The sequence below is a fragment of the Candoia aspera genome, chromosome 3 (assembly GCF_035149785.1).
Source record: "Candoia aspera isolate rCanAsp1 chromosome 3, rCanAsp1.hap2, whole genome shotgun sequence".
In the NCBI taxonomy this organism is placed as follows: Eukaryota; Metazoa; Chordata; class Lepidosauria; order Squamata; family Boidae; genus Candoia; species Candoia aspera.
Window position 1 is genome coordinate 113,640,315 of NC_086155.1, and position 25,275 is coordinate 113,665,589.

General features: G+C 38.6%; 2 protein-coding genes across 3 annotated transcripts in view; both read left to right on the plus strand.

The window, feature by feature from the left end:
• Nucleotides 1-50: 50 nt before the first annotated feature.
• Nucleotides 51-15,564, plus strand: LOC134493841 (histidine--tRNA ligase, cytoplasmic-like). The gene is made up of 14 exons (XM_063298641.1): nucleotides 51-293; nucleotides 1,245-1,458; nucleotides 2,368-2,451; nucleotides 2,711-2,830; nucleotides 6,330-6,425; nucleotides 7,858-7,983; nucleotides 8,247-8,354; nucleotides 8,522-8,620; nucleotides 9,249-9,342; nucleotides 9,599-9,726; nucleotides 9,816-10,085; nucleotides 12,310-12,411; nucleotides 14,999-15,145; nucleotides 15,319-15,564. Exons 2-14 carry the CDS (start codon nucleotides 1,357-1,359, stop codon nucleotides 15,382-15,384), a joined length of 1,542 nt encoding a protein of 513 aa, XP_063154711.1. The 5' UTR covers nucleotides 51-293; nucleotides 1,245-1,356; the 3' UTR covers nucleotides 15,385-15,564.
• A 4,260-nt stretch (nucleotides 15,565-19,824) lies between these two features.
• Nucleotides 19,825-25,275, plus strand: part of LOC134493842 (histidine--tRNA ligase, cytoplasmic) — a 41,126-nt gene continuing 35,675 nt past the window's right edge. Inside the window, exons 1-2 of one of the 2 annotated variants that reach the window (XM_063298642.1) lie at nucleotides 19,825-19,959; nucleotides 21,466-21,555. In XM_063298642.1, the coding sequence (XP_063154712.1) occupies nucleotides 19,882-19,959; nucleotides 21,466-21,555 (168 nt within the window). In that variant the 5' untranslated portion in view covers nucleotides 19,825-19,881. Of the gene's footprint in view, nucleotides 19,960-21,465; nucleotides 21,556-22,217; nucleotides 22,330-25,275 lie in introns of those variants that run through there. The other variant, XM_063298643.1, reaches the window with a different exon arrangement.

Genomic DNA, 25,275 nt, shown 5'->3' on the forward strand with positions numbered 1-25,275 from the left:
GGAAGGTTGGCGAGCCCTGGCCTTCTTTCAAAGCGCTCAAGGACCCTCTCTGCAGCGCCTTTCTGCTGGTCGGATGTGTTCCCAAGTCTAAACCTGGAGGCTGAAGGAACGTGCGCTGCGCGGTTTGCTTTAAGTTATGCTTTCAGCAAAGGCTCTAGTTGCAAACCTTTAAACGACTGTGTTTCTCCACGTGCTCTTGGCACGTGTCGTACCTTTAGACGGAGAACAAACCGAAGTGGCGTTAAAATAAGCAGAAAAGCTTGTCAGAAGACCAAAGCAGGGTTGGTGAAATGGTTAGTTTTTAAACTGGCTGGGGAATTCTGGGAATTGAAGTCCACATATCTTAAAGTGGCCAAGGTTGAGAAACACTGGTTTATCATTTTAAATCTGTGGCCGAGAAAGTGAAAACGATTCACTTCCGATGAGGAATATGCTCTTGCCTTATGAAGTTCTGCTCCTCTCTAACCTAAGCTTTTCCCTTCGAGAGGAGAGCTTTGTGGTTTTGAAAATCTCCTTTGAACGACTCATGCATTGAGCCCCTTGTCCTTCTGTGAAACGGCGGTTGAACTTTCCAAAAATTGCATTTAAGCATTAATAGCAATTCTTACCTCGCTCGATTCCTTAATCTGATTAATATTAAACGATATTTGTGAGTCAGCTGGTGCAGGAGAGAGCAACCCTTTGGCATTACTTGCCGAGATTTAGCATGTTCCTGGACCGGGATCGGAATTTAATTGTTTTGTGGGGTGGGGTTAGGTTCAATGGATCTTTTTCTTTCTCCTTGTTTCTAAAAAGAGTTTCTTGCTTCAAAATGGCAGGAAACCCTGTCTTTATTTTTACCAATAGTAGGTGGGGAGCTGTGGGGGCTGCAGGAAAAAAGTTAGGGACTTTAGGTTACTCATCCCCTTAGAACTGATACAGTTATACCAGACCTGAGTTGTAAACTGAACTGTGCCATAAAGCTTACTGTATGATCCTTACATTATATCTTGGCCTAATCTTTCTGATAGATTTGGGAGGTCAAAATGGAGTGGATCCCTGTTCTGTATACCTATGAGCTCTATAGTGGACGAGTCTCCAGTATGCGTATGATACTGTCTCCTGGGCTTTATTTTGCACTGTGATTATGCTGCATCTTTGTTTGCTGTGGTATTAAAGAATAGGCCAATATGATTTTTTCACTAAGGGGTTTATATTCTTTTACTTTTTTTCTCCTTTTTCTTTGCATGTCTTATTCTTTATAGATCATAGTTCTGCTTACTTCTGGCTAAAATGCAGGCAGTTCCTCATGAATCTGATGGATGAATCTGTAGTAGGACACTACAGCACCTGATGTAATTATCTAAATTTTGCAACATGCACTGGATAACTGTTTTAAGAAAGGCTTCCTTTCGAACCCAGCAATTGCCAGTACAGTTTCGCATCCTACGTTTGTTTTCCAGTCATCTCCCAAATCAGGTGTGTCTTATTTAGCAGTACTTAATTCTCCTCTTTATAGTCTAGGATGTTTATATACTTAGTATTCTAAAATTAGTTTGGTCTATGGCTCTGTTTATTTGCCGGGATCTATCTCCATCCAATTGCAAATGTTGGAGCTGAAAAATATTTATATAATATTTTTATCTATCATTTATCCATTATTATACACAGCACCTTGGTAGTCTGTAGATGCTAATTGAACAGTATTTCATTTGTAACTATCAATTTAAAAGATGCTAGACAGCTAGATTGGGAAAAACCACTTTGCTAGATTGCTATATTGTTCTGTTTTCACATAAGTCTGGGCTAGGTAGGCAGTGGCCTGAATTAATATTACAGAGTTACTTCACATGTTTAGGAAGGCTTGTTAATAATATTTAAGTCAAGTGTAAGATTATCAGATTCAACATTCTAACTTTATTAATATATATCTCAGCATTTTAAAAGATTTTTTAAAAAACGGAACAGATATCTTCCTGTGTATGAAGAGAGATAATGGCTGAGCCAGATTCATCTAGTGAGCTTCCATGGCTTAGGCGGGACTAGAATGTGTATCCCCCTGGTGCCAGTCCTACAACTTAACCAATACTCCACACATGGAAGCACAGAATCTGAATAGTCATTGGGGGTATGGAAGTTCTTTTATTCTGTGTTTTACCTGTTGAATTTTCTGACAATAACAAGGACTAGAAGATCAGTGCTACTCTTTTTCTATATCAAGTTTGTTAAGGTAATGGCGTTCCGTGTCGTCATGCTGGCCACATGACCCGGAAGTGTCCTATGGACAACGCCGGCTCTAAGGCTTAGAAACGGAGATGAGCACCGCCCCCTAGAGTCGGACACGACTGGACTTTACGTCAAGGGAAACCTTTACCTTTACCTTCCCAGGTTACTGAAGATGCAGAAAAACAGCTATCACACCAGCAGAATGCTGGTGCCTCAAAAGAAAACCTGATCCTCAAAGTTCCCAAGGTAATGTCCCGTATTAATCACCGATCTGGATCTGCTGTGTTCAGTTTCCCCTGCAGGGTCTCTTCCAAGTAGCTTAGCTCTGATACTCCTTTCAGTGGAAAAAGATGCACTTTATGTGATGCACTTTATGTAACCCTAACCCTAACCCTTTCCAGATAGGTTTTTTTCTCCATATACTTAATTGCTGCTTTTTCAGTTTTATCCTGTCTTCCAAACATTTTCAAGTTCTAACCCCTTTGCCTTTGCCTTGAACTCTTAGGGCACCAGGGATTTTAGCCCAAAGCAAATGGCTATCCGTGAAAAAATCTTCAGCACTATAATTAGCTGTTTCAAGCGTCATGGAGCTGTGACAATAGACACCCCTGTGTTTGAGCTGAAGGTGAGAATAAGTCAGTAATAACTTTGCTGTTGTTGATATGATTTTTGTAGCCTATTTCTTTGGAATAGTCCAGCTTTCTTAATTTTAATTGATTAAACTATATGCGTGATTGAATGTGGAGAGACAGGTCAGGAGGACGGAAAGATAGTTTTGTTTTGTTTTTACTATTGAACTCATTGATTATGCTGCTATTTTGTTCCAAATAATAAAGTTTAGGATTGGGGTATAAGATAGTTTATTTAATGGAAAATACATTTGTTCTGTAGTACCCCTATAATATGAAACCCTATGGTATCCCTCATTTTCACCAAAACGTTTTATTTAAGCTGTGCATTTTACAGTCAGCATCATAATGCTAGGAGATATTCCAGCATAACTTAAAACAGGTGAATCCTTTCCAAGAATACAGCATAAAGTGTCAAAGTACTAGAAAGGATGAATGCAAGCCATATGAACTGTATTCCAAAGCATAAAGTCGTAGATAAAACGTTTAATATCACTTCATAATTTTATAAAATCTTACAATGATGATACAGTAATGCTTCATGCTTTGCAATAAAAATAGTAAATATATCCATGTATTTAATACAGATCACTATGCAATAGCATCTCTTCTACAATGGAAATTGAATTGTATGAAAATATAGTAATAGTTCTTCAGTATGATACATTATAGTGGTAAATCTTGAATGTAATAATTTATAACTTAAATCTTGAATTATAAATTACCCAAGTCAAAATTGTTTCATATAATTATTTCGTCAGGAAGGGTTATTTGTAAGCATATTCTGCCCTTTCTTCATAGCTGGGCTATTTATATAAACAATATTTTTCCTCAAGTTGTATTCTAGTCTGTTTAAATCTGACTTCTTACTTGGTATTTCCCAAAATGTGTTTGGTTTACATTCTTCCTTTCTGGTTCTTTGGCACTTTATTTTGTTCGAGGAGAATGCTCTTAATCACTTAATCTTAATTATGGCTTTAAAGCCAGAGAACACAACATACATGAAATATGTATACCAGATATAGATAAAAATAGATATACACATGCACATGTGCCTAAAACCTATAAATAAATGTAAACATAAAAATAAAATAGAATAACATAATAATAATACATATAATAGTAGTAGTCACTAAGATTAGTACTATTCTTCAGCCATATGTGGGACGAATAGAACAAATAGAGGCACAGAATCAAGCAACCTGGGAAGATACAATAGAGTCGTGATAAGACAGAAGAAGCAGCAGATAAGTACTCGCTGCCAAATGAGAGAGATTAGTATCTCTTAATATCTCTTTCTCCTTCAGTGGTATCCTTCTAGACCAGCTCATGGGGGTGGGAGGTACATTGATTATAGTGTACTGTTCCTTTATTCAGGACTGGTTGCAGTCACTGTTGTTGGGGAGTGGGGATCTAGCCTTAAGACCTTCCTTTATGAGGTGCTACATATTTAATATCTACATGAAGCTGCTAGGTGAGGTCATCCAGCAACATGGAATTAAGTATTATCAATATGCTGATACCTGTATCTGGCTGTACATCTCAGCTCCTGGTCACTCAAGTAATGCCATTAAAGTTCTATCTCAGTGCGTGGAAGTTGTGGTGATCAGGATGGGGAGGATTAGACTCCAGCTTAACTCTAGCAAAACTAAATAACTCTGCTCTGATCCCAGAGATTTTCTATCACTACATCTGGATGGGGCTTCTCCTGGACTTAAGCCTCTAGCTCAAGGAGCAGGTGACAACCATGCTTAGGAGGGATAAGCACAAATCTATCTTAGTAGAGTTCCATCTATTTGCCAGTTCCTGGATTGGCTCTGCTCACAGTCACTCATGCCTTGGTGATCTCTAACCTGGATTAGTGAAACATGTTGTACATGTGGCTGCCCCTAAAGACCACTCAGAAGCTACAGCTCATCCAGAATGCAACAGCATGGGTAGTTATGGGTACGCCTATGTAATACCAATAGTCTGTATGCCACACTGGTTACTGGTTGGCTTCTGGATGCAATTTAAGATGCTAATTGATAGCTGTAAAACCCTTCATGGCACAGGGCAAGGGTATTTGAGGGAACCACCTGACTTTATTTATTTATTAATAAAATTTATCACCGCCCATCTCCCAAAAGGGACTCTGACTTAATTATCTCTGCTGGCTCAAAAAGATCAGACAGGGTTGGCATGCTCCAGATCCCAGCTAGTAAACTGTGCCATCTTGCTAGACCCTGGAAGTGGGCCTTCTCTCACTGCACCTGTCCAATGGAATAGTATCACCTCCAAGTTCCTGCCGGCTTTTAGAATGGCCCTTCCTTAGGCACTGGGCCAAGATGTTGTATGAGCTATCAGTGTGTGTCAATGTATGCTTTGCAGATTACTGTATCTGGTACTATAGATGTTATATGTGTTTCTGTTGACTTATTTAGATTTTTATTAAGTTTGGGAAGGAGTGTTTAAAGTTGTTACCTTCTCAGAGTTGCTGGCAGATACTTCAGTGAGAGACTCCTTCGTAGTTAATATGGTGAGAAACTACTTCACATGGCATCTCCTTTTTTACCTACCATCTATTGTTTCTCCTCCTCATGGAAAATAGAACATTGGATTTACTGTGAAGGTTCTTCTACAGTGGTTAGATAATTTTTACTCCCTTACTGATAAGGGCAATCTTACTACAGTCAATTATTTTGTGCCTTCCAGGTTCTATATCTGTTAGGATAGGATATCATTTTTTTCTTTTCTTTGTTTCTATAAGTTTTTTTCCTGTTTTTCAATACTCCTCTTAAATATGATTTTTACACAGTGTTGCTGCCAAGCTTAGGTTGGAAAGCTCTGTCCCATCATGAAGGATTGACAAAATTCTTTGATTTTTTTCTTCTGGATTGAATATGAGGAATTATCTATCGTATGATCCTCTCAATTTACTATAGGAACTTTTGCAATAAATCCAATTCGCAATTTCTGTTATTGAAGGATGTATCTTGCTTTCCTTTGCAACTACTTAGTCATATGGCCCAACCATTAGGTAAAGAAATAGTCACTATGTTCAGGAGGTTTCCAATGCAGCAAAATTCTTGCCTGTTCTAGAAGGTTAGCAGTGAAGAGGTACATTGCTATACTCCAAGAGGAGGCCAGAGTTTGGACAGTGCTGGAGGAAAAAGCCATAGTAGACCTCAGTAAGTATGTGTCAATATATTTCAGAACAAATCTTATGAGGAAGTTTTAGCAGGAAAATAGGTGGTCCTACAAGGTATTCTGATCCAGGGAATTTAAGGTATGAGAGAAGAGAGAGGACCTATGGAGACAGCAGTGTGTGTGGACAGAGAGGCTGAGACAGTCCTAAAGAGACAGAAGGAGACAGACAAATTATATAGGTACAAATCAGGCAAGGAGGCTGCTGTAGTTATAATCAGAGCAACAGATGGACAGAGATAGAGATTGAAACAGAGTCACAGATGACAAAATATATTTTGTTTTTCCTTTTCTTTTCCTTCACTTAAGGAACTCTTGTTGGAGAACTATGGTGAGGCAACAAAGTTGATTTATGATCTGGAAGATCAAGGAGGGGAACTGCTGTCTCTTCGATATGACTTAACTGTATCCTAACGAAATGTCTAACTTGCAAGAACCACTCTATTAAAGACAGAGTGTCTTGCACAGAATTGTGGAATAATGATAAGATTGCCCTATCATTCATAACAGTGATTGAAGACTGGTCCAAAATGGCAAGAGGTTCAGAAGAAGCTTCCCCTTTGTAGTTGGTTTGTTTAAGGGGAGCATATCAGATCAGAGCTCTTATTTACATTGTTAGCCAGAATGTGTTCATTCACAGTTTAATGTGTTAGGGTGAAACTCTATAATACAAACAGCCTGAGCCAGTGGTGTGTCATCTTCTGTAAAAGTCTGTGAAATTGTTGAGAACTTATAGAGAATTCTTTCTACATACATTGTTTGATAGGAAACTTACTAATATGAAACCACAAAATATTATTGTGGTTGCTGCAACTTTACTGTCTCTTCTCTAGGAAAGAAGCTACTTTCCAAATTTGCTATACAGTAATTTGATTTTTTTTACCATTTTTCTAGAACTTTAGAATTGTCTAGTGTTTCACCCTGCTGCTGCTGATTTAAAGAAGTTTTATCTTACATTTTTAACAAAGAAATACAAGCTCCAGCTTTTGCCATATTTCAGAGAATGTGAAAGTCTCTATGTCTGTCCCCACAATAGAAATGACAGTCCATGGCTACAAGAAGCTCCCAAACCTCTGTGTATGACCCATGGAATCCATCTTCAAAGTTACCACCAAATTGACAAGATGCTAATGTGTAACAAAATTACAGTGGCAATAAATCCTTTTTAAAAATACATGCTAGAAGAAAATCAAAGATACTTATGACAGTACTATCAAAATGATATGATTTCAAAATAATAATGAAAAAGAAGAGGGGGCTAGAACATTTTATTATAAAGTTACTATATTGCTTGAAAGTCTTATTCTTTGGCCTTTTATTAAAAAAAACATGCCCCCTAATCCATAAGTTGACAGTGTATTTCAGCAATCCATTGCAGTGAATCTTGTGTAGATTTCTCCTTCCAGTATGGTTTAATTCTTTTATACCATGCCTCCAGAAACCACAATGCTTGATGACTTGATTGAATCACAGTATTTGGAGTATAGCCAAAAAGAACCTATCTTTCAATACCCAGTGGTCAATTCAGAGTCAGAGTAATAATCTTGTTGATGTCAACCAAAATGCTTCTGTTTATAGTTCTGTTCTCCCCTCAACAAGGTGCAAAGCAGGTGAGCTGAGCTTCTATGAGATTTAAGGCACCTATTTTATGGCTTCAATCTGTCACAGAAAAAGTCTGGAAACCTAGCCCCTGGTGATGTCACTGGATGTACTTCTTAAGTCTTAAAAACTAGTTTCGTTTTGCTAGAAAGCAAAATATTTCTCAGGTGCCGAAAAGGTTGCCCATTGTTTACGTACTTTCTGTGCAATAGGCAAGTTTTCTTGACTAGGTTTCTAGGTGCCATTTGCTCGTTACTTGGCTATGAACAAAATTAAACGATGTAAACGTTACCACATTGCAAAAGTCTACAGGCGTGATAACCCATCCATAAAGAGAGGACGCTTCAGGGAGTTCGTCCAGTGTGTGAGTATCTGCAGATTTTTTCCCCTTTTGGGAGGCAAGACAGAGAGGCAGAGGAACTGTCTTCTTTCTTTGACCTTTTAATTGGACTTGCCAAAGGAGTGGAAACTTCCATGTTTGAAATATGGAAGGGAGCGAGTGCTTTATGAAATGGTGCATACATTACTTCACCCTTCAGGAAAATAGGATTTATTCATTGAGTCCTTAGTTCAATTATTCTACCTAGTTTATTTGGAGATTTTTAATAGTTATTTTCTGTATTCCAGGATTTTGACATTGCTGGCCAATACGATCCTATGATTCCTGATGCAGAGTGTCTGAAGGTCATGCATGAGATCTTAATTGCCCTGCAATTTGGAGATTTCCTTATCAAAGTAAGAAAAGCTGTTGCTGTTTCTTAGGCTAAATGGACTTGTGCTACAAACTGCTGCCTGTAAAAAGAAGAAATAGAAACACAGTAAACATGAAAATTTAAAAAAAATCTGCAGTGAATGCATTTATTTTTTAAATCTTTCTGATTTCTGCTCTTTGTTTTCCCCAGATCAATGATAGGCGCATTTTGCATGGGATCTTTACAGTATGTGGTATTCCAGAAATCAAATTTGAAAGGATTTGCTCAACCCTTGACAAACTGGACAAGGTAAAGTATCTTCAGTGTGATCTTGGTGGGCTTGTAGGAGAGGCAGTAAAAGTAAAGTGAATAAGTGCAAGTAGAGGAGGGGAAGAGTATAATAGATATATTTGATCATTTATTTGAAAGGGAGCAGGATAGGCATGCATGAGGGAACACGGAGGAGATAGGATGTGTATATGGAAATGGGAGGGCACAAGCGGGATAAAATGATGACAGAACATCTGATGGAAGTGTGTATGTGGCATGTTTGTGTGTGAGAATTTGTGGTTGTGCACATGGAAGGGGGGCTAAGGAATGCAGCCATGGAAGTGTTTACATGAAGAGTAGATCTGTGAATTAGCACTGCTAGGTTATTGCAGGTATATGCCTGGATGGGTAGGATTTGTATGGATTCAGGCACATATGAACATGCAAGCCTGAGTATGGCCCTCAGCCCTGAAAATGTTACCTGTTTAATTTATGGGGTGTACATGAAATAAAAATAATTATTATTTCACTTGGATCCTGTCAAATTGTCATTCCCTATGTCTGTCAGTTTAAGTGATCTGCTTTTTGAGCAAAGAGAGTCATTACCCAGAAGATGAATTACTTTAACCTAGAGAATGCAGAGTTAACTCCCCAATTTCCTCCACAGGTGACATGGGAAGAAGTGAAAAATGAAATGATCAGAGAGGATGGGATTTCTCCTGAATGCGTAGATCATGTTAGCGAATATGTTCAACTTCACGGTGAGTTTCAGTATAGGCACTATATAACGTGTTAATAATTAATCTCTAGTTGGAGAAAGATTGACTATGATCTTATAGATGTTTTTGTGCAAACCAAGTGCTCTCTTCCTTATGTTTTCTGTTTTGAGAATTGGATTCAACCTAAGTTTGCTTATAGCTCAAATAATGTTGAGTTAGTAATTGTAAGGTTGACTGAAGTAGATAGAAAACAGTGTATGTGTATCTTCTATCCTTAAATGCATCTGTTTTTCTCCAGGGGGACCACGTCTCATTGAGAAGCTTCTCAAGGATCCAAAACTGGTCCAGAATAAATTGGCTATGGAAGGACTGGAGGACATGAAATTGCTATTTGAATACCTTACTCTATTTGGTATCATAGATCAGGTGACCTGAGACACAGTATTAAGTAAATATAAGTGATCTGGGACAGTCCAGTGTTTTCCTGTTAATAGCCCTCTTGTCCTGTTTCACAGGTCTCCTTACACCTGGCTCTGGCTCGTGGTCTAGCTTACTACACTGGAGTCATCTATGAGGCTGTCTTATTACGCCCAAAGTATAGCCACCTGAATGAGTCTCTTAGCACAAGTAGTGTGGCTGGAGGTGGACGCTATGATGGGCTTGTGGCAAAGTTTGATTCAAAGGGATATAAGGTACCTTGTGTTGGAGTCAGCATTGGTGTTGAAAGGATCTTCTCCATCATAGAGCAGAGTAATGAGGTAAGGTCTATTAAGCAGTTAGAAGGTGTTAAGGGAACGATAGGTTGAAGGTTGTGCATAGTGATCAGAATACAAATGTAGAAGTGGGGAAGTGCAGGATAGGAAATACAGTATATTTGTAGGATAGGAAATAATACGGAGATGCAAGGACTATCCAAGCTTGGCGGGAGGGCGGGTAACACAACCCTGATTCTTAAGCACCAAAGTTCCACCATTAGCGTTTTAAAATATTCCTTAGGGTTTTGCCTGCCTGCCTCCCTTTTCTGTTCTTTGATTCAGAAAGTGATTGGGGCCTGGCTATAGCAGATAACAAAACCTGTTCGGTCAGGGACCAGCCACATGTAGTCAGGTCCCTTCCCCTCTTCCTGGCAGCAAACCAACTCTCTAGAATTTCTCTGGAGGAAACCTGCACAAAAAGACTCAGCCAGAGAGATTATATCCTATTTGCACCACAGGACCATGGCATATCTAAAATAGTCCAAGTCTCATTCCACACATCTTAAAATTGCTAAGGTTGAGAAAAACTGCTTTAGGGAGTGATAGAACAGTCTAGTCTTGCAGGAGAAAAAAGGTAGGAAATTCCCAAAGCCAATTTCAACAAGCTCCCAGCTGCCTCTTTAGGGGACACTGAGCCAGTGTCTTCCATGCTTAATATAGACATTTATGATCCAGACATAAACTTTTCTCTGAGTCCAGTAAGAACCATCATTGCATCTTGAACTGCATTTTTATTTTATTTTTTGACTATAGAATTGCTAGCTCAGACCACCTGTTCAGTATTTTCATAGCCTACAAGAAATCTTTACCAGTGCACTTTGAATGAGACCTGCCCTCCCTTACTTGTCCTCTGTCCCTATGATCAGTCCCCCTGTATTATAGGTAGTCCTCACTTACCAACAGTAATTGAGACTGGGAACTCTATCGCTAAGCGACGCGGTCATAAGGCATGATGTCATGGGACCCCACTGACTCACAATGGCAGTTACAGCAGCCTCTGTTGCCGTTGTTAGGCGAATTCACATGCACCAACAAATCCCGCACAATCTCAGCGTCCCACGGTCACATGATCACCATTTGCGACCTTCTGCTGGCTTCCCCGTTGACTGCTTGTTGGAAGCGAGCAGTGAAGGTCACAAATGGCAATCACATGATTGCGGGCCACTGCAACAGCCACAACTATGAGGACCTGTTGCAAATATTTCATTATTTTTTTATCTTAATAAAACTAGTATTAACTGAAAGCACTGTAAAAATTCATTTTAGAAACAATTTTTTAAAAGCACTCTTCTGGTAAACATTTTTAAAAGCATGTTCCTTCAGCATCTAGGATGCAATTCACCTGGCCCTCTAAAACTTTGTTCAGAGTAGATGGATTGATGTCATCCCCACTAGGTACACCAGACCAGAAAATCAATTCCACAGGAAGACTAGAACTAACTATATTTTATTGAGGTAGGATATAATAACAGACAATTGATTGTGCTTTACCTTCCCTCCTCCTTTCACTCCATTGAATCAGGGAGGCGTTTGCTTGAGCCGCTTCCAAAAATTATCTTGCTTCCCAGGACTTAAATAACATTTCAGCCCTCTTTGCCTGGGTATCAGTTTTTGCATATTTCTGTCAAGGTCATCTCCCTTACTTTCACAGCTTTAGTTTTCTAATATTCCAAAAAAGAAAATATATGCTTTAAATTCTCATCTATCAATGAAAGAATCAACATATTAACTGCTTTGTATAAGAGAGATAAGGCACTCTTTTTATAATAAATTTATATTTATTTATTGCATTTTATAATTGTAATGTGTTTGATTTTTATGAGATTGTAACGTTTATGGCTGTAGTTTGATTTTATTGTAAACTGCCCAGAGTCCCTCTTTTGGGGGAGATGGGCAGTAATTAAATTTGAATAATAAACAAACAAGGTGTTTGTAATAATAAATAGCTACTGTTTAGATTAGCAGGGAGAAAAATAGAAACCAGCAAGACACAACTGGTTTAGAAACAGTTGGAGAAATGGTTGCATGAAAATAATGCATATTTGCTCAGAAATAAGTAGGATCAGCATGCAAGTCATAGTACACATGGCTAACCATATCCATATCTAGGAAATGAGTGGAAATGTCTGACGCCCATGGAATATTTCCAAGAATAATTAAGTCCAATTCAAGCAGAGCTTGTCTGCAAATTTTAACAAGTTCTGGTTATAATACTGATTTTTTTTCTCTTTCATCTGGGATGTCCAAGGAGAAGATCCGCACAACAGAGACACAAGTGTTTGTGGCAACTCCCCAGAAGAACTTCCTTGCATTGAGAATGAAGTTCATATCTGAATTATGGAATGCTGGAATCAAGGTAACCCTGAGAAGTTAAGGTTATACCATTGTATACCCGGAAGCTAGAATTCTTTAAAATCAGAGCATATATTTCTGTGAACAAGTAGTCACTCCCTTTCAGATTTTTTGAATGCTTATGTATCTTTGCCAATGAATGTACATGGCAGAGGGCCTGGTTACTGCCTCTCTGCCATAGTACTTGCCTGGCTGGTTCGACCTAGCACAGTTGATGCGCTCCAGGTTCCATCGATTAAACAATGTCATCTATCAGGACCCTGGAAGCAGGTTTGTTTTCTTTGCCATCATTGTTGTTCTGTCTTGTGCTGTTATTTGTGGGTTTTCTATTGTTTTTTGTTCTTAAATGTTTTTAACAATTGTAAACTGCCCAGAGCCGCTAGGAGTCAGTGACATATAATTTTATTATTATTATTATTAAGTTGTTTGAAGGTGCTAATGAAATATAAAGAGAGTGAGTGATAGATGTTTCATTTATTTTATAAACAAAGTATTCCAACGTGTCAGTACAAATGTGTAATTGCCTCTTAAATTTAGTTAGCAGTTGTGCCCATCTTTTGCTACAACTGCAGTCAATATCTGCAGTGCTTCCTGTGTTAGGTGTTTGGTCTCTCAGTGTAGAAATTTTGTCCTGTTCCTCCACAATGAACACTGCAATAGCTTTTCAGGGTTTTCTAGCATGAAGTGCTCGTTTCAGGTCCTGCCACAACATTTCTGTGGGTTTGGCCATTCCAGAATATGGAATTTTACAGAATAATAAAATGTAAACATTGGAAGGCATCTTGGATATCATCTGGTGCAATCCCCTGCCCAGTGAAAGAATACACACCATCCTCAACAGATGACCATTCAGGTTGTTTAAATATTTCCAGCTTTTCCTTCCAAGACCCTTACCATCTTAGTCCTCCCATTTGGGCATGTTTCAGTTTATCAAGCCGTTCCTAAAATGCCATGCCAAGAACTGAATATGGTATTCTAGATGTGGCTTGTCCAATGCAAAATAGAAATGAACAATGACTTGTCTCAATCCTGACAATATATTGATGATTGCATTTGCCTTTTTTTGCAGTTGCATCACACTGTTGGCTCATGCTCAGCTTGGGATCCACTGAGACAGCCAGATCCTTTTCACTTATAGTGCTGCCCAGTGTGGTTCCCCCTACATCTTATCCTCATGCCTTTGGTTTCCCCTGTCCAAATGTAGAACCTTGTATCTGTTCCTTTTGAAATTCATGTTGCTAGTTTCTGCCATTGTTCCAGCTTGTCAAGATCCTCCTAAATTTTGATACTGCCCTCTAAGGTGTTTGCTATTCCACACACACACACACAAACACACCCCATGTGTTTTTTATCCTAAATTCGGTAGTCGTATCTTCTGATTCATCTAAGTCCTTTATGAATATGTTGAATAACTTAAAAGAAGTCTTTGGTTTCTGCCAGATATAACAACACCTGCGTAACCCAAAAAGTTCCACATTTAACTCATCTGTCCACAGAACATTCCTTCAGAGGTCTGGAGGGTCATTCAGGTGTTTTTTGGCAATTTTCAGACATGAACATTCTTTTCAGTGGACATGGATTTTGCTTTCTTATTCCCTTCGAATTGTATTTTTACCCAGTCCTTTTCTGTGGGGAAGATTTGCTGTTATCCAGATCTTCTCCATTTCAAGACTATGTCTCTGACTGGTTTTATAACTTTCACCAGATTGATAAGCATCAATTACTTTTTTTTGTGGAGGTCTTCAGAAAATTCTCTAGAGCACGACATGGCATGCCTCTAGAATCTGTGTGATAAGAACCCTACAGTGCTCAGAGGAGCTAAAGTCTGTAAGGTGTATTGGGCAGGGCTGGCCCAAATCAGCCCTGAATGTCTAATGAAATGCTCTCATCACTGATCCCAGTTATCCCTTTAATAGTATTGAGTTAACGAGGGGAGTGATACTTTTTCACACTGCCATATCACCTGTTAAGATGAGTTTATGAAATAAACTTTGGTGTTATTTGTTCACTCAATTTATATTATATATAATATGATATAAATTGTATATTTATATATTTAAATTGGTCTAGTGGTTAAGGTGCTGGGCTAGAAACCAGGAGTCTGTGAGTCCTGCCTTAAGCATGAAAGCTGGCTGGGTGACCTTGGGCCAGTCACACACACTCAGCCCAACTCACCTCACAAGGTTGCTGTCGTGGGGAAAATAGGAGGAGGAAGGAGTATTAGGTATGTTCGCCACCTTGAGTTATTTATGAAAGTAATAAAGGCGGGATAAAAATTAATTAAATATTATATAATGTATATTATACATGGATTATATATTGTCATATATAATTATTATAATACTATTTATGTAGTATTCACACAAAGCTTTAATATAGTGGCAAAGTTATGCAAACATAAGATCCAAAAGGGGTAAATACTGACACAGAGCTGTAAGACATATGTAGTCTTCAATTTGATGAAAAATGTCTCTTTAAATTCATTTGTTTATTAAATGTCTTAAATAATTTTCTGGGCCAATTATTTGTTAGTAAACATCTTACAGATGTTGCCAATATTTATCTTTCCATTTCTTACAACCATCTTTCAGGCAGAGATGTTATATAAACAAAATCCCAAACTCCTGGAACAACTGCAGTATTGTGAAGAAACAGGAATTCCACTTGCAGTCATCTTAGGAGAACAGGAGCTGAATGATGGAGTAGTGAAACTTCGGGATGTTGTGACTAGGAAAGAGGTTGGTTTTGGTGCTTTAATGGAGTCAATCTGAAACTGTTGATCTGAATATTTCCCTAGAGCTGTTTGAACATAACTGGGATCATGTAGATGTTTACAATTCAATTTTCCCTTAGTAAAGATTTTTTATTTTGATGAGTTGCACTAATCCAGTCTCCACTGTCTGCTTTTCAGGTTAATATCCCTCAAGAGAATTTTATAGAGGAGATCAAGAGAAGGTTGGAAAAATACAATCCTTAGTTTCATATATTTATTTGACAGTTTTATACTGCTCCTAGAGCTGACTTATGTACTTATATACCGTTCTTATGGAATACTGCCGGCCTGTAAAGCACCTGGAGTTGTTCAACATTTCTTTCCAGTTTTTGTAAAAAAAAAATTCATGTATTAGTCATACAAGCCAAGATTTGGAGAATTGGACTTATGTCATTGTAATTTTCTTATCTGCTATTACTGTGTACATAGGCTCAAGTATACTAGTCTTTCAAAGGCAGATAACTTTGCTGTTATTGTCATTGATTACGTTCTCCACTTACATGGCCAATCTGATTTGCATGAGTCAGTTCCCAAATCTGCAGCTAACTAGACAGCTGGAAACCAGTGCTGATTGATTTGTGAATGTTTGGTAAATGTTTTTGACAGATAGCCACACTCATTGGTTTAGCCATCTGGCAAAACTCACCATCTGTAGTAGCCTGTTGATCATGGCTTTGCAGAAGTGCAGAGTTTTGAAAGAGATCTAAACCCATACTGGTTAAGCCATCTGTCAAAATCCAGTGTCTCAGCCAGCTGTGATGGTAAAATAGTGTTTTTCTCTTCAAAAGGTGCTTCTTTTGAAATAACTGATTTCTCATGCTTTTACCCACCATGTCCCAGAACTGATCTGTAAGGTGCAGGCTCCTGCCCAATTTCAAAGAGCAGATTCTCCAGCTCCCCAAACAGAATGGACCTGGAAGAGACAAAGTACAAAGCCAGTTTGATGTAATGGTTAAAGTGCTGGATGGGACACCGTGAGTTCTAGTCTTCCCTTCGGCATGAAAATTGGTTGGGTGATTTTGGGCCAGTCACTTTCTCTTAGGCCAGCTGGGACCATAGGGGAGAGGTCATTACTTCACCAGGCTCAACTGGTCATGAAGTGCTGATATCCTATTCCCTGTTGTCACTTGACTGCACCACCAACAAGTATACCTGTGACCTCCTGCGGGTTGTTGACATACTGTAAAGGAATTTAGGATTGACCTTGGGGAAGGTATGAGAGAAATGTTGTGGGGGGAGGAAGGAGTGAGCATTGGGGGTCTGGCAGAAAAAATTGCACAGTCCTGAGATAGAGGGAAATGTGAGAAACAAACTCAAAACAACCACACCTTGTTTTTGTTTAGTATAAGATGGGACAGAGAATCTGGGACAGGCTTTCAAGATTCTATTATCCTACCTTACTCTAATAAAGACCATTCCTGGAATCCCTGCCATGCCTGTTTCTTGACCTGTTCTGCCTCGAAGGTCTGACATATACCCACACTGAAATCCAAACAAACACTTTGTGATAGTTTTGCTGATAAAGAGAAGCTGGGAAAGAGTTTAGTTTCATATAGTACATATTCCCATGGGAGAGAGAAGGAGGGTCTGAAGATACTGGGCTGGAAGGAGAGCTGAAAGAATGCAAATAAAGTAAGTACAAAGCCAGTTTGATGTAATGGTTAAAGTGCTGGATGGGACACCGTGAGTTCTAGTCTTCCCTTCGGCATGAAAATTGGTTGGGTGATTTTGGGCCAGTCACTTTCTCTTAGGCCAGCTCACCGCACAGGGTGGTGATTGTGGGGAAACAGGCAAGAGTATTATGTACCCTGCCTTGAGTTGTACAAAAAAGGCAGGATATAAATCTAATAATAAATAAAAGGCTATTAACTAAGACCAAGACTGATGTTGAAGAGCTGTGGTTTTAAAAGGGCTGCCAACTTGAGTTGGATTTGAGCAGTGGTTATGCTGCTGAAAGCTTGTTGAAAAGTGGCCAAGGAGTTCACAAAATGGTGCAGGGCACAATCTGGAGATGTGCTGAAATGAAAGAGGTGGATTGCCAACTCAGTGCGTATGGCCCTAGTAGAGTGAATTGTAGGGACAAGTTCTTTCAGAGAAAGGAATTTTGGCTAATCTACCACTAAGAACCACTGTAAGTAAAACATCATATCTGGTTCTTAAAAAGGCTTGTTGCTAAGCAGATGATATAGGTGTGGTGAAATATGTACTTAGTTTCCATCTAGGGGTTTCTAAATGTTCCTGGATATGATGTGAAATTAAATTCATTCTGTTGTTCAGTATCAAGTAATCTGGTCTTAATAATGTGAAAGCTTCTTTATATTCTAAGACACTAGCTGGTCAAGAGGGAGGCCAAAGAGGCAAGTTTTTTTGAGTCCTAATAAATGCTTTCTTTGTTTACACTGAACATTATGCTTTATGAACATTTATGAACATTACACTGAACATTAGTTCAGACTCACATAAAGACCGGACAGCACCACTAGATGACATCACAGGGGCTTCAGTAACCGTAGATTGCTTAAAGGTATTTATAGGGTCAAGTCTTTGGGGTGACATTAATCTGACATCTGATGAATCTCTTATAAGATTCTCTCTCTCTCTCTCTCTCTCTCTCTCTCAAGACTGCTTCATTTCTAGTTTTTTACAATTCTCAAAATTTACTGTGGTAAATTTGAAAGTTAGCATGGAATTTCCTCATTCTCAGAAACATTCCTGGCAAAACTGATTGTTTAAATGTAAGCAATAATTTTCTCTTGTGATGTGGACCAAACAGTTGCTTCACATATAGCAACTCAGTTTGGTGGGGTTGACTTTTAAACAATTGAGCCAGGGATAATATACTCTGTCTTTTATTCTCCCACCTTTCTAGGCTATGTTTATTCATAGAGACAGAACCACCTGCCTGAAGAACAGAAAGCAAGTTGTTTTAGTAGTGGGTTGCAGGTGTAAATGCTCAGCTGTGTGCAGTTGGCCCTAAATTTGTTCAACCCATTTGTGCTAAGTATGTTAAGACACTTTTCAGAAGAGGTTGGGAAAGTAACAGCAGGATTGGCCACAATGTTTCCTCTTTTTTGATAGGAGAGCTTCTATTCTAATCTTCTGCCCTTCCAATGTTTCCTGCATGGGGTTAGTTTTGGTAAATAACAAAGATGTAGTCTCAGATTAAAAGGCATTCCTTGGCAACAAGTTCTGTTGAGAAAGACAATGGTGGAAGACAGTATTACTGCAAGCCTCTAGTTGATACAGTAAGAGTAAATTCTACCACCCTCCTCCATTATTATCAGATACAAAATTCATGATATTCATAATACGTAATGCCTCAAACAAAGGAGCATTCACATTTGAGACTATGAAGGAGTCCAATGTACTTACTAATTAATCTGCTGGTAAAAACCTCCATTTGTTAAAGCCCTTTAAGGATTGTTGTGACTTGGAGTTCTGTAGGCTTGTCCTTAGTTGCTTATTCTTATTCCCCAAACTAGTCAGTCAGTAAAATTAACCTTGAAAAGCATTTGGCAGATAAAAAAAATAGCTCTCCAGTGTCCAAAGGGGAGAAATGTGGTTAGATTTCACCTAGAGGGGAAACAAAGAACAGTTTCTAGATATGGAGCTCCATGTATGAACTGTATCACCATCCTCACAAGAGAGCCAAGATATTTAGAAGTAATTGTATTAAAATAATAAAAAATATGCAGCTTGTATAGTGTGAGCCCTAATCTCTACTTACTGTACTTCTGTATATGTCTAGTAAAGTGGTAGGCTACTTCCTCTTAATAATATAGTACAGCAGACATTATAAGTTTAATGGAGACAGAAAACCAAATTATTTTGGAATTGTTTTGAGGAGGTTAAAAAGTAAAATGGGTGTCTTAAATCAATGGATGCTTAAGCTATTTAACTTGTAATTTTAAAAAATACTTTCTTAAAAGTATAGAGAGCAAAGTGCTAAATTTTAGCAGGGAAATCTTGAGGATGGGAAGCTTGGGGCTGCTGGCAGCCCACCCCTGCTTTTGTGCAGTCCTTATCCCTGGCTTATGGTGGCTTCTATCAAATTCTGACGCCAGACAGAACGATTGCTCACCAAACATCCCTTCTGTAGAATTCGTCATTGGCTGGATTCATACATTACACTAAGTCTTGTTTTCCTGAAATAATTGCAACTGGATAGGTTCACACAGAACAATAATCTAAAGCTAATAAGCTATATTATGGTTCAGTGTTATGTGTGAACCCAACCATTGTAGTTAAAACAAATCACTTAGGACAATGTGCAAGCACAGCCCCTGCACTTGACTTATATAAATGTGTTTAAGTTTCACCGATCCTGAACATACGGCTTACTGAGCTCAAGGGAGCTATTTCTGAACAGAGATTAACAGGACTGCAATTTTAAGATGAAGGCTTCATTCGCGAAAAAGAAAGGCGGCAGCGCCAAGAGGATGATGAGCAAGGCGCAGCCAACGTCACTTCCTCTCTTCTCTTGCTTCTCTTGCATCATCCACCTCAGGCTCGTCCAATCTCACCCCCGCTGAACACCGAGTTGAAGTGTGGGCAGATTCCGTCGCCTCAATACAAGGCAGTGCGCATGCGTAGGGAGGCAAAAGGTCAAATTCTGCGGGTGAGGAAGAGCGAAAGGTGCCGGCGGTTCTCTCCTCTCCCCTTTTTTTTCATTTTTTCCTGTCGGCGGGGAGTGTCATCGTTATGGCTGAGGAAGAGGCGCTGAGGAGACAGGCAGATATGGTGCGGCGCCTCAAGCAGGAGAAAGCTAGCCCGGAAGAGGTAAGGCGATGAACGGGACTATGGACAGCCTTTTTCCATAGTCTAGATTTCGGAATCGGCTCGCGATTTTCATAAAGTGCAGGAAAGTGGCGCTTGGAGAACTGACATGTCCTTGTTCTATGTGAATAACATATAGTGTCACAGATCACCCCTCCTAAGGTGCACGTTGGGCTGGTGAGGCAGCTTTCATAATTTCTACTGGGCAAGAACCATGCTGTTTGGAAGTTTCTGCTCTGCGTTGATTCTTTGTACAGTATATTGAAAGCACACAATGCAGTGGCAAATAATCTGTAAAAACACAGGCCACATGAGAAGGTAAATGGAGTGTCATACTCATTCTCATGCTTATCTTGAAACCAGCACTAATTTGCCCAAGGGGGTTAGGCTTCATTCACCTGCATACAGGTGAAAGAAAGTGCAGTCAATAAACTGAATATAAGTCTCAGGTTGATATAATATTTAAGCACAGAATTACTTTATATCAAATATTTGGGCTATTTTGTCCTTCAAAATAAACCATAGCAATGTGACAACGTATTGTGCCAAAAATCAAGCAGCATAGACCTGGATTGGAGATCTCAGAAAATCCCAGGTATGTAGGCTAGATTGGGAAGCCTTAAAAACCCAGGAGAAGGCGAGGGCAGACCACTTGCATGTGGTTGCCAAGAAAATTATATGGATGTGTTTGTTTAACCAGGAGGAACTGAGATTGACTGGAGGGATCTTTATAATCGTAAGCACTGGCCCTGGAAGCCTGCCATTAATACTGTCCTATTGAAACTATTGCCTCACCTCCATTTATCTTCCCCTTCCTTTGCTCATTAAACATTGGGGGGGGGGGTGTCCTCTTAGTTGTAGTTTACTGAATATGGGCAGGGAAAAAATCAGAGGAAACTATGTAAAAATCTCTTGTAATAATTAAATGTATGTAGAAATCTCCAAATTCTTCAGTAACCTTAACCGTGCATACCTCAAGGATATGGTATTAAATCCACACCGTCTTTACAGTGCTAGCTGAGCATATCTGAACAGCAGAATAAATAGGTTTTCAAAGAAGAAGCTCTATCTGTAAGTTATGCAAATTAAAATGAGACGATGTTATGCTGTAAGAGGCTGTATGCTTATATGTTGTTAGGAAAGAAAGAAACAGCAGCAGTATATATTCTTTACTGGAGAGAATATTGTGCATAGAGTATATGTTTTTCTTGGTGTAATATTGGGTATTGCTTTCTAAATCAATCCCAGTTGAACATAAGTGCTGCTTCCTTTTCTACTAGCTTTCTACGAAGGTTCTGTTTTTTTAGCACTTGTATATTTAAGTAATTTTAAAAACTTTAAAGGAGAGAAGAAAAGATGGCATGTTGAGCATGAGAAAAATGGTAAAATTTACAATAATTTTTGGGTCAGGCAGTTTATCCCATTTGGCAGCAATAAAAAAGGCATGTATACTGTATGTAGCAACTAATACCTGTGTAACTTACAATGAATAAAAATAATATCTTTCAGATCACAAAGCAGGTGTCAAAGCTTCTGGAAATGAAGTCAGCAATGCATCCTGAAGAAGGGAAGCATAAATTTGTTTTGAAGACACCTAAGGTAAATTTTGACTTTTTCTTTTTTCCATTGCAGACGCCAACTTGTGGACCACTTATATTTATTCAGTTTTATGCTACCAAAAAGTCTTTTTGGCATCAAGGGAGAATTTGATGATTCTTCATTATGGTATCTGTGCCTCACATATACTAGATTTTCATCTGCACAAGCCCCAGCTTTAGAATCTACTGCAGCTGAGATAGATTTTTTTTTTAAATGATAAATTTATCTCTAGTGTGCAAATTCCTGGGTGCAGTACCTGCCTTTTCCCCCAGTTTCCTTTTAACCTTTAACACTGGGAAGATTTGTCTATAAACTACATCCCGTGCTGAGGGAATTTTTCTCTTAAGCAGCTTGTTTTCTATCTTTCTACTTTTGCAAGCTAAAGGAAGTATACAGCAGCAAAAATACTTAGTGAAGTGGTATCTTGCTTTCCTGTAGCCTCGCGCATGCTGTTCTGTAAGTATTCATCCTATGGAGTAAGCTACCATGACGGATGGCTGCACTATGGTTTGTCAAGGTCAGAGTTCTCAAACTTTGTGGTTCAGCAACCCCCTAAAATGATAGTTTCATTGGGACTAGAATTGCACCACTTTTATTAATTACATTTTAATCTTTGATATAATTTTATAAAATAAAACATAAAAATACTGAACTTTGTTAAGATGTACACTTCTATAGACACTTCAAAGGCTATGGATCTATAACTGCATGCCATACTGGAAGTGATGCTGGAGACATGTGAATATTGCCAAAAGGAGCTGAACCTAACTATTGGTAATTATCAGTGGATTGCCAATATTCAGTAATTGTTTATCATACAATCAATAGGTGTCAGTCGTTATACTGTACTGAAATGAGAGTTTAGTCTGCGTGAATTGCATTAAAATCTCTAATCCATGAATACATTACACTTTAATCAAATCGTATTGAAAAATGTTATTGACAGTTTTGACGTGTATAAAACATTTTGTAAATTGAAGTATAAAAAGCTCATTTCCAAATGTTCTGTAATAGAAATAATAATTTAAGAACAAATTTTGCTGGTGTTTCATAACAGAATGAAGGTATAAATCTGTTTATAAGCTTTGTAGTTCTCAAAAACTCAAGCTTGACTGCCATGCCAGAGGCATTTTCTTTATATGTGTACTCCCCCCTCTCAGTCATGACGGAACAGTTTTGAGAACTCCTGGCCCAGTTGTGTAACATGAGTCAGTTTTGTCCACCTCAAAAATCTATAAGATGACGTTATGACACCGTCTAATTTGTCATAAGTGGAACCTTCTTCAGTATTTGGAATATGGTGACCTGGCTCATCAGCACTTGTCATCCTCTTACCATTCCTGAGACATCACTAAGTCTGTACTTTTTTTGTATCTACCACACGTGCTAAAGTGGAGGACCTTCCTTTTGATAGTGAAGGCTTTTTCTGTGTAAAAACTATGATGCCCTGGATTGCATGCAGTTGTTTAAAATAACACATCTAGAGAATGCCACAACAATCCTCCCATATGTTTCAGTGCAATAGAGGTTGATTTTTAAGGAGTGCTTCAATTGTCTTCCTCCGATTTATCATAACCAAATGGAAGACATTGGTCAGTCTCTACTTAGAGATTACTTTCAGCTTTCCTGTTGGTAATAACCAATAGAATCTCAGTATTCAATATTAAATTGAATACTGTTAAAGTTGAATGATTATGTGGAGAAATAATTTGTTCCAGTTTAAAGTTCTTAAATTGTCATCATAGTTTGTTATATGAATATGTGGTACTCCCAATTTTTTATATTCAAGTTAATCTGATAGCATGGTGATTGTGTAATGATCTCTGGAAGCAAAAGTTCAGAATCTAGCAGAATGCATGTTTTGTTATGAATAACTTTTATGAATGTTTTGTTATGAATAACTTTTACAAATGATTTTACAACCTACAATTCATTTCCATTGTCATACTTAAGTAAAATGTAATATTTATAACTTTATATTAAACAAGTTTACTCTGAAAGAACTCATCTGATTGCAGTCCAGTTTATATTGACTTAGAAGTCAATTCTGCACACACTCTTCTCCCCCATCTCACTCTGTCTCTGTCTTATTCTCAGCTAAGCACATACAGGATTGCAGCCTTAATCCATTGTTGATATCTTCTGCTATATCTCCTGCTTCATATTTGTTCCTTACTACCTGGGTGGATTAGTTATGAGGGCTATAGGCAGTAGTTTGTGACACTGAAGCTGGTCTCAGAATCTTACTGATACTGCTCTGAAAAGAGCATAGGGACACAGCTGGGATTCTTTGAACTTGGCATCTGGTTTTTTATAGTGGCCAAACTTCAAGCTTGTGTCAAACTCTGTGAGGCTAGCAAATTTAGGAAACTGGAACCACTTGGATTTTTATTTTTATTTTTATTTAATAAGAATTTTAATTAAGTTTTAAAGAAACGATAAAAACTACAAGAAAAAAACTACAAAAAGAAAAAAAACTAAAAAGAGTGCAAAATGCAAGAAAAAAGAATTTTAGAGATTACATGAAGTGACTTCCAACTTTCACCAACAGGAGTATACAGCAATTTCCATATTCAAACCCTTATTCTATATCAAACACAGCTCGCATTATTTCTATAAATCCTTCCGTTAGCACATATACAAATCACTAATACAATTGCTCCTTCCCCTTATAGAAAAAACAGAAATAATATATAAATCTATAAATCAATTTTCCTCCCTCCTTTCCTTCCTATCACTATTCTATATACTTCTGTCCACTATAACAAAAATCAAATTATAAAAACTACTTTTATAATTAATAATACTAGAACATTTAACCCTTGTTGTTCATTCGTTCAGTCGCTTCCGACTCTTCGTGACTTCATGGACCAGCCCACGCCAGAGCTTCCTGTCGGTCGTCAACACCCCCAGCAACCCCAGGGACGAGTCCGTCACCTCTAGAATATCATCCATCCATCTTGCCCTTGGTCGGCCCCTCTTCCTTTTGCCCTCCACTCTCCCTAGCATCAGCATCTTCTCCAGGGTGTCCTGTCTTCTCATTATGTGGCCAAAGTATTTCAGTTTTGCCTTGAATATCATTCCCTCAAGTGAGCAGTCTGGCTTTATTTCCTGGAGGATGGACTGGTTGGATCTTCTTGCAGTCCAAGGCACTCTCAGAATTTTCCTCCAATACCACAGTTCAAAAGCATCGATCTTCCTTCTCTCAGCCTTCCTTATGGTCCAGCTCTCGCAGCCATATGTTACTACGGGGAACACCATTGCTTTAACTATGCGGACCTTTGTTGTCAGTGTGATGTCTCTGCTCTTAACTATTTTATCGAGATTTGTCATTGCTTTTCTCCCAAGGATTAAGCGTCTTCTGATTTCCTGACTGCAGTCAGCATCCGCAGTAATCTTCGCACCTAGGAATACAAAGTCTTTCACTGCTTCTACATTTTCTCCCTCTATTTGCCAGTTATCAATCAAGCTGGTTGCCATAATCTTGGTTTCCTTGAGGTTTAGCTGCAAGCCAGCTTTTGCACTTTCTTCTTTCACCTTCATCATAAGGCTCCTCAGTTCCTCTTCGCTTTCAGCCATCAAAGTGGTATCATCTGCATATCTGAGATTGTTAATGTTTCTTCCAGCGATTTTAACCCCAGCTTTGGATTCCTCAAGCCCAGCATGTCGCATGATGTGTTCTGCGTACAAGTTGAATAGATAGGGTGAGAGTATACAGCC